Source organism: Micromys minutus, assembly GCF_963924665.1.
Source record: "Micromys minutus genome assembly, chromosome: 33".
NCBI classification, from domain to species: domain Eukaryota; kingdom Metazoa; phylum Chordata; class Mammalia; order Rodentia; family Muridae; genus Micromys; species Micromys minutus.
Genome location: NC_137968.1, coordinates 1,855,746 through 1,865,745, shown reverse-complemented (window position 1 = coordinate 1,865,745; position 10,000 = coordinate 1,855,746). Strand labels below are relative to the sequence as shown.

The window sequence follows — 10,000 nt, the reverse complement described above, 5'->3', positions numbered from 1 at the left end:
TTGGTTGTAAAGTGGTTCCTCTGTTCATTTCCTGAGACATCTGACCTTGAAGTGTTCTAGCTGCGGATCATCCCCCTCCCCCGTTCTAATAGGAAATAGCAAAAATCTACTACAATTCCCTCTACCTGGCTGATAGATCTGAGCTGCGGTTTTCAGGCTCAAAAGACACGTGTTGCCCAGGCTACCCCATTTCTTCCTTAGTTTACCTGCCATCGTCCCTGTGGGCAGAACTCTCTTCCATCCGTGTGCGGAGCTCTGAGGTCAGCTGTGCTCAGGTACCCCCTCCTTCCTCACAGCTACAAAACAGAGGCACAGGTTAACTTTCTGTCCTCACGTCATCCCTTCCATCAGTGACGTGCACTGGAACTGTAATCAACACTGTCTGAAGCTTGTGCGCAGGCAGGAGAACTGGCATTTACTGTCCTCTCATGCCCTGATTGGTTTGCCTTTCTGTTACTGAACTGAGATGAATTCCGCAGTGCCGAGTTTGATGTGGGGTAGGAAGTATGAAGTGTTACAAAAGAGAAACATGGAGTGCGAAACCTTTCTGGAAGGGCAGCCAGGGCTGAGAGCCGATATTTGGAGGCTGGTAGAGATGGGACTGGGAGAGAGACCAAGAAAACTAAGTGGGGTGATAGCGTTGACTGGGAAATCTCTCAGGAGTGTGTCACTTGTCTGTGAACCTACACTCAGTTCAGGGCTTTAACTCTGTGCCTCACAGTCTTTTTCCTCGTGACCCATGGGTTATTTAGAAATTTGCTGCTTAGATTCCAGTTTCTGCTCATCTTTCTAATAAGATACCTAGTTCAGTTGGCAGAATGCTCCAGGAAGTCAGCTTTAAAATCTGCTGGTGTGCTGAGCCTCAGGGTCTGGCCTTGGTATCTGAGCACTTAAGAATCTGCCGGTGAGGTGCGGACTAGGTAGGTGTGCGAGGCAGTGGACGGAGATTCCTCGGTCCCTCTGTTCTCAACACGATGGCTGTCGTCAGAGGATCTTGACATCTAATAACTACAGTGGAGTTGTCTTCTTCATGTTTACATTTATTTCATCCTTTTCTGTGTTTTTCCCCAGGCTCTTGGTTTATGTTTTCCCTTCTTGACTTCCTGTGGGTTTCTTGAATGTACTTTCCAGTTCCATTCTGATTTATCTATAATGTATATGAGTTTATCTCTTTATCAGCTTGGATGACATATAAAACCCCAATTTATTTATTTATTTTTGTTCTCTTACTTTCTCCCATGTGTTAGTAATATCTTCTAAATGTATTAAACTTTTGTTGAAACTATGAAAATTATTTCAGAAGCTCAGGTGAAGGGAGAGTCTGCTGTACGAACTGATTTAAGCTGCATTCTACTTTCCTTTCAGGGATTTCAGTCTCTGAGTCCATATTGTTCTTTATCTAGAAAATTGGCTTTTGAGCTAGAGCTGTGATGATTCTGTTAAGTTTCTTATCTCCGAATCTTTTGATAATTCCTGTAGCTAATCACTAGCTGCCACTCCCACGCTCACGGGCTCTGATACGAAACCAGCTGTCCTTTCCTTTCCTTTTCTGTTTAAAGGTACGGTCTCATCTCCGAACAGCACGATCGGCTTTTGTCCTCGGTCTTTAGTTTTCTGAACTTTAATTAATATGCTTTTGTGTGACCGTCCGTTCTTCTGTCTTGTGATTTGTAGTCTCTGGACTCTACCGGCTAAATCTCTTCTGCCAAATGCTAGAAGTTTCTAGCAAACTTTATTATTAACTGAATTTGCTCTGCAACAGTCTCATATACTTGCACTGCATTCGACTCTGCGAGTCCCACCTTTTCTTTCTTTCTTTATACTTGAATATATTTTAATAATACACTTACAGGACCAGCAGAGAAGACGGACAACTTTAAAACATACTTGCCTGTAGGACGGCTCAGGAAAGTCTCCGGAGTGGATGGAATCCACTGGATTATTAAAATGCTATCAACACTATTCAGTTGCCATCAATAAGAAATTTACTTATTCTTTAAAAATCCAAATGCTGGCGTTGTCCAGAATTTTATTTTTACCTTTAGGGTTTATTTATAGTTGTTACAAAGTTAAACTTTAGAAGTGAAAAGCAAAGCAGCCAAAATAAAAGGCTCAATATGTGGCTTCAACACCAGACAGGGAGGATCAAGTAAAAAAGAACCAGCAAGCTCTAAGACCGAACACCAGAATAAATATTACTCTGTAAGAGCAACGGGGGAAAACTGGTCCATTGCTTGGTGACTGTGTGACTGTTGGGTGTAGGGAAAGTCGTGCTGCGCATGTAGACCCCTCAGTAGGTCTACACAGGGCAGCTGATTACTGCCAGGCTCATGTGGAGCACCAAGCTCCCATGGTCTCCACAGAAGGTGGAAGTCCTCTGTCCAGCCTTGATCTTTTCTGGTGGCCCGAGGCAGAAGTTCTGTGGTTTTGTCCAGGTGGAAGTGGAGACCGTCCCTCATTCCTTATGGATGGTATGAGGCAGAGCTGTGGGGTCTTCCCATCAGTGCATTCTAATCGTTCGGCTACCTACGAGTGAAACTGTAAAATAGAGTGAGATGAAATATATCTGTAACACAGATGAATATCTGCTGCCCCTGGGGTACTGAGCTTTTGAGTCTCACGTTCCTCTGCTGTCAGCTCTCGATTTGAAACACTGGCATATTTCCCTCAGTCTGTGCTTCCTACAGTGAGGTTTTGGAGTGGGTCCTTGACACTCTTACTGTGAAAAATGATTATTTACAAAGTGTTTCCCGGGTAACCGTGACCTGTAGCTGCTGAGAACCTGTGGCCAGGCTTTGGGTGCATATTTTCTCTGGTTCACTCGGGGGGTTTAAGAAGATGGTGCGGTTAGTGATTGCTGAATCATTTGTCTGTTTTAAAACAATGACAAAACTGTTCTCACCGTATCTTTTACTAAGATGTGGATTAAAGTGTTTCCAAGGTGAGACGGGGAATTATAGGAGACAGATTGCTTTTCGCCTGAGTTCCTGCAGTTAGCTGTTTTCTTTTTGGCCTAACCTAAAGTTACGACTTTGTTTCTATCTCCTGCTTTGTGGCAGGTTAAATTTTCAACTTACCTGCCATAATGTTTTTCTCTCTAATACTAATGAAATTCTTCCTGATACTTTTGAGACTGAGAGTTCACAGAAGGGAGCCACCCCGTCTCTCTGACAACCGAGGGCTGTCCTCTGATTACCAAGGGTGTTCTCTGATTACCGAGGGTGTTCTCTGATGGACGGACACACCGGAGCTCCTGTGGGAACACCTTTCCACTCCTGGCCAGATACCCCCTGGGCCCTTTCCTTACATTAGTTTCCCTCAAGCAGGCTGGCGTTTCCTGGCCTGATAAGTGATTGTGGATGCCTCTAACTCAACCCCCTAATTCTTTCTGTAGGACCCCTAATACAGTTCCCCGTGTTATGGTGACCTCTAACCATAAAGCTATTTTCATTGCTACGTCATAACTGCTTTTGTTACAGTTTAGAATTGTAATGGAAGCTGTAATATAAGTCCTAATGTGCAGGATATCTGGTGTGTGACCCCTGTGGAAAGGATGACTGACAGTCCCTCCCAAAGAGGTCGAGACCCACAGGTTGAGAACCACCACTCTAACTAGTGCCTGGAACAAATTGTCCTGTGCTTTGCTCGTTCACTGTGAAACTGCAGGGCAGGAACGAGGGTTCTTCCCTCCCTCTTCACCTTTGCGTTTGTCAGACTAGCACGTTACTGTTTTGCAGAGCTGCAGTTTCACACCTGGGTCCTGCCGTCTTCTGTACAGAGAACTCACCGTCTCCCTTGCTTGAAAACACCGCACTGGAGACGCAGTCAGGGACCGTTTCCGATGGCTTCCAGCTTCACCGTCATTTACCGTTTGCTCGGATTTTTCGTGTTTTAGAAAGAGGTTATTACTATATTTCCTTTAAAATACCATCTTTATTTGACTAAGGTGGCTACCTGTGTGTTACGTTCACTCTCACCAAATAGCTCTGTTGTTCTTCCTAGGTTCTCTCTCCACCGTCCTTCCATTTGCTAGGGAGACAGTCTTTTGCTCACGTGTCCGTGACTCAGTTATCCTGGCATGCTCCTCGCTCCTGTGCGTCCACAGATCAGCTGCCTTCATCACACATGGCTGTTGATTCATTCCACTGAGATTGTAAATCTGTGTGGCAGATTCTCAGCGAAGCGCTTTCTGCACGTTGGGGCTGTATGGAGTCAAAAGCATCGGATTTCAGGCACCAGCTAGTTAGGTATTTTGAAGCGCATTTAATTTGTGGCTTCTTCAGAGTGCGTGTGATCAGGGAAATTAAAAAAAAAAAAACCTTAGTGATAGGTTGAGTGTGTAGTTAAGCAGTGTATTGAGTAGAAACAAGCAGAGGCTCATCATATAATTTACTGCACTCAAATTCTCCATAAACGGTGCTAGAGATAAGATCGATTATATGGCTCTAATGTGTGCCTGCTGTTTGGTTGGTGGCAGGGAATTTTAAGGCTAGCCAGTGATAATCAACACTTTCTACAACAGGGGCTAATGACCTACGCAAGACCTAGAGATTCTTAGGAGGATCCTCATGGTTGGTTGAACCCAGTGAAGACTGAGAAAATCTACATCTGTTACCGATTTTTCTAGGTTAAAGACAGAAACGAAGGGCACGGCGTTTTCCTGGAGACATTTTAATAGACTTACTCATCTGAACTGTACGCTCCGCGCCCGTGCTTGCTCAGTGCTTGTGTGCAAGAACGATGTGACATCACACTCACTTTATGACAGTGCTAGGCAAACAGGGTTAGAGCAAAGCTTTTCATCCCGGCTTCTGATAGCTACTGCCAGGTGAGCCGTATATGCTAAGATTATCGGAAGATAAGGCTGCAGCTCCCTGGCTCAAAGTTCAAAGAAGCCTGAGCTTCAAGGACGTAAATCATTGGGCCTGTTATCTGCTAATTTGTAACAGAACCGCGGGAAACTGCGTTTATCTAGGCTAAATCTAGTATCTACCTGCAGTTGAGGTTAAGGTCAACTCTCCCGGGACTGTTCCAGAGAAAGGTTCGGATGTGCTCCTTTCCCTCTGGTTCGAAGCAGCAGGTGATTCACTCTCTTTTCTGAAGCCGCTGTTTATCTTGTCCACTCCTGAAGCCTCTCTAGATTCCAGTATTACGGAGCCATCAGAGATGAGCCAGTCAGTTAGAGATAGCCCTTCCTGGTGTTTGTTCTGCACGTCCATTCATTTTTCTCTACAAGTTGACTGTGAGCTCTGTGGGTTCCGGGAATAGATGGAATTTTAAAATTTGTAATAGCAAAGCTTACAAGGTCACATACTTAAGTGACCATCGGGTAAAGGAGATGATTGGCTGACTAAGTAACATCCTGGTTTAACTCAGCCTAATTCTAAGAGTCTCTTACCTTAGAGGCAAGCTTGACGTTGTTTAAACGAGTAGACAAAATACAACAAAAAAATACAAAAATACAATAAGCCCACTGTTACTGCTTGGTCAGTGACCTGTACTTACTTTCGGAAGCTGATGACTCTGAGTCACAGTATCAGCTGCCTATACAGAAAATGACCTTAAAAATATTGGGTCATATGTGTTTATTTTGCTTTGCAATTCTGGCTTCACTCTATGTGCATGAGTATTTGACCTGTATGCATGTTCACCATGTGTATGTCTGGTGCCCACACAAAAGGGCGACAGAGTACCTAGGACCCGGGTTACAGACAGTCGTGAGTCACCGTGTAGGTGCTGGGAACTGAACCTGGGTCTCCTGGAAGAATTAGATTCTAGGCTCCCCTTTCCAGGCCTGGTTTAAACGTTTTTTAAGGGTCCAGTTCTGCAGACTCTTCCCGCTCTTCTTCTCCATCCCATCTCTTCCCAGAAGCCCTGTTGGGTTCCAAGTGCCACAGCTTTGTTTCTGATTGCCTTTTCCTGTGAGTAGGGATAACGATCTGCTATAAGTCCTTCCCTTGTTTTAAAGTTGTGTTGTATGTATTTTTGATAATTGAGTTGTAGAGATCTTCCATGAGATTCTCTGTTCCAGGTTACATTTGCTCTTGTGATAGTGTCTGCTGATGTACAGAGCTTAGGTTGCTGTGACGTTCACCTCACCTCTTCCTTCCTTCCTTCCTTCCTTCCTTCCTTCCTTCCTTCCTTCCTTCCTTCCTTCTTTTCTTTCTTTCTTTTTTTTCAGAACAGAAGTCATTGTCAAATTCTTTATCATGCCATTTTTCTCATACGTTTCCTTCTTAGAGTTGCCTGGCTCTATTCTCGGGTATGTTTGTGATTACTCTGTGTTTCTTGCCGTCTTGCTGATGCTGTTTGCTGAGAAAACTTAGATTTGAATATTTTCCTGTGTGGTCCAGTAGACTTCAGCTTAGTGATTGTGGCAGTTGTGGTTCGAGTGAGTCCTAGAGCTTGCTTGTGCTCTCTTCCCCTCGAGGCATAGGTGTCGCACGCCCTACGTCCCGCCGGCAAGAATGTCATGCGACAACAGGATTCTTCTGCGAACAACCTTTATTGTACAACACTCTGAGCAGGGGACCACATGGAAGAAGAATGCACTGCTTATATATGCCCAGGAGACTCGTGTTGCTACCTGATTGGTGTGCCCTCCAGTAACTCATTAGCCTGCCCCGAGAGCGGGCTGTGACATCTGTGGTACATGCGTGCTACATCTCTCGGGCTGGGCAACGGCTCTGTTTGCTGATGCCGGCGCCATCTTTGGGTGTGGCACAAATGGCTCCCAACACATAGGGGAGGACGTGGTGGACCCGTTGCCTTGCCTCATGGCCTCCTTGACCATGTGTTTGCTTAGTTTAATTGTTGCCTTTGCTTGTTGAAACTTAGAAGCATCATGGTGCCTTTCTGAGGATTTGAATGACAGCCCTGTGGGACATATGACATTTCATCTTCAACTCCTACTCTCTCTAGACTTTAGGTGATTTTCTGCAAAATGAACAGGTTGAAGTCAATATCCTGTTGTAAATCTTTTACTGTGATTTCAAGCCATGTGTGCATATCTTTTTGCCAATTAATAAAAATTCAGTGGACAATAGAAGCTCAGTCTTATGCAAGGAATACATTAAAATTGATACAATGTAATATGTTTTGTGTATAACTTTGTAGTGATCTTTTCTCTATATATGAACAAAACTTTTAGCTGTAAACCATATTCTAATCCTTTTAATGATAAAGATTTAATTTCTGAATGTTACTGTAATTATTACCCCTGTCTTATATGTGCACTGAGGAACATGAGCGTGACTTAATGTACATTAAATTTGCTTATGAAGGGAGAGGCCCATCTAGAGTCAGACGGAAAGATGCCTTTCCAAAGGGAATGGATTCTCAGACCTGGGAGGGAGACTTGGGCGAGTCCTCTGAGCCTCTGTCTCAAGGGTCCGTGATTGTGTGCATGTGTCCTTTTCGTCACTGTCACTCTCACCTGTGGGTAAAGATGTCGATGTATTCCAGGACAGTAGTAATTTTGTGTATGCTTAAATAATTAATTTGGGTTACACATGCAAATTAGCCTGCTGCTGGCAGTTTCTAGCTACAGTACATAACATAAAACTGATACTCAGTAAATCTGGCACACAGTGACAAGATTGGAAATGTATCTTTGACAGTTAATATCTCAAAAACCAAACGTAAACTAAGGATGTGTCCAGTGGCTACCGTCCAATGTAGGGACGGAATGGAAATGAGCATGTTCACAGCAGACGGACTTCGCGCCTGAACTGCGGTCTCACTGGATTCCTGTATCCGCTTGAACTTATTTTCGAGGTTTAGAACCTGGGAGGAAAATGGAGATGTGTGTGTTTGTCCTCTTGTGTTCTCACTGTGTCTTTCGGATGTTTCTTCTGCACTAGGCTATTTTTATGATTCCTACAAACCCACCACCAACATTCAGGAAACCTGAACTTTGGTCTGACGACTTCACGGATTTTGTGAAAAAGTGCTTGGTGAAGACTCCTGAACAGAGGGCCACAGCCACACAGCTGCTACAGGTCAGTGCGAGGACTTCCTGCTTCCTGCTTCCTGCTTCCTGCTTCCTGCTTCCTGTTTCCTTCTTTCTGCTTCCTGTTTCCTGTTTCCTGCAGTGTCTCCTGAGTGCTTGACAGAAATTCAAAGCGTGGGTTTGGAACACATGCACTTAGCTCTTCTGCATTTCTCTTTGTCTTATATGTGTTCCCATGTGCATGGCCCTGTGAGCTCTTGCGATGTGTTGTCTCTGTTTTCCTGTACTTCTTAACTCATTGTCCCTTGACTTCAGGCTCCACTCTAATGTAGGTAAACCCAAGATCCCCAAACTGCTTGGAAACATTATCGCATGTCTAAATGATAGATACAAGGTGACCCGGGAGGTGTATTTTCTCCTTGCTGTAAATAAACTCTGTAAAGAGGCTTTTTAAAAATCTGTGAATTTTAAAGCAAAAAGAAATAACTTAATACTTATAATAAAAAAAATTTGGGGAACTTTTCCTTAACAGAATTGTCTCAGAACTTTCAGCTAGTAAGGGTGCCCCACTGTATACATGTAGGTTTGTCTACACTGTATACATGTAGGTTTATCTGCACTGTATGCATGTAGGAATATCTACACTGTGTGCATGTAGGTATGTCTGTACTGTGTACATGTAGGTATATCTATACTGTGTGCATGTAGGTATATCTGCACTGTGTACATGTAGGTATATCTATACTGTGTGCATGTAGGTATATCTATACTGTGTGCATGTAGGTATATCTATACTGTGTGCATGTAGGTATATCTATACTGTGTGCATGTAGGTATATCTATACTGTGTGCATGTAGGTATATCTATACTGTGTGCATGTAGGTATATCTGCACTGTGTACATGTAGGTATATCTATACTGTGTGCATGTAGGTATATCTATACTGTGTGCATGTAGGTATATCTGCACTGTGTACATGTAGGTATATCTATACTGTGTGCATGTAGGTATATCTATACTGTGTGTATGTACGTATATCTATACTGTGTGCATGTAGGTATATCTATACTGTGTGCATGTAGGTATATCTATACTGTGTGCATATAAGTATAACTAAAGTGTGCCTCACCGTATGTCTCACACTAACAAACATTTTCAGATACTTCTTACTGTTAAATGGTAAAAGAGTTCAAGCCACAGTTTTGGTTAAAAAAAAAAAAAACATTTTTGAGCTACCATTAAATATAAAATAAAATTGATTGAAGGCTTTATGAAACAGTCTGTAATGCCTTTTTTAAATTATTTTATTCATTCTCCTTCCAGATGTTGTCTTCCTTCCCAGTTCCCTCTCCCCAATTCCTTACCCCCTTCTCCCTCCCCCTTGCCTCCAAGCTGTTCCCCTCTGCCCCCACCCACAATTTGAGTTTTGAGTTATAGACAGATAGAATTTCAAAACTTAATTTGTAAATGATTAAGATGGCATATTTGGTCTAGTGACTGCAGTGAGATAGCTCTGAGCATGGACGGGCACTGCAGTGAGATAGCTCTGAGCATGGACGGGCACTGCAGTGAGATAGCTCTGAGCATGGACAGGAACTGCAGTGAGATAGCTCTGAGCATGGACGGGCACTGCAGTGAGATAGCTCTGAGCACGGACGGGCACTATAGTGGGATAGCTCTGAGCACGGGCGGGCACTGCAGTGGGATAGCTCTGAGCACGGGCGGGCACTGCAGTGAGATAGCTCTGAGCATGGACAGGAACTGCAGTGAGATAGCTCTGAGCATGGACAGGAACTGCCGTGAGATAGCTCTGAGCACGGACGGGCACTGCAGTGAGATAGCTCTGAGCACGGACGGGCACTGCAGTGGGATAGCTCTGAGCACGGACGGACACTGCAGTGGGATAGCTCTGAGCACGGACGGGCACTGCAGTGAGATAGCTCTGAGCACAGACGGGCACTGCAGTGAGATAGCTCTGAGCACGGACGGGCACTGCAGTGAGATAGCTCTGAGCACGGACGGACACTGCAGTGGGATAGCTCTGAGCA

At 44.2% G+C, this 10,000-nt stretch overlaps 1 protein-coding gene across 3 annotated transcripts in view; it reads left to right on the top strand.

Annotated features, from left to right (window-relative positions):
• STK3 (serine/threonine kinase 3) overlaps positions 1-10,000 on the top strand; it is a 194,667-nt gene that overhangs the window by 99,953 nt on the left and 84,714 nt on the right. For all 3 annotated transcript variants that reach the window (XM_080909334.1, XM_080909333.1, XM_080909332.1), the window contains one exon: positions 7,863-8,000. In XM_080909334.1, the coding sequence (XP_080765460.1) occupies positions 7,863-8,000 (138 nt within the window). The remainder of the gene's footprint in view (positions 1-7,862; positions 8,001-10,000) is intronic.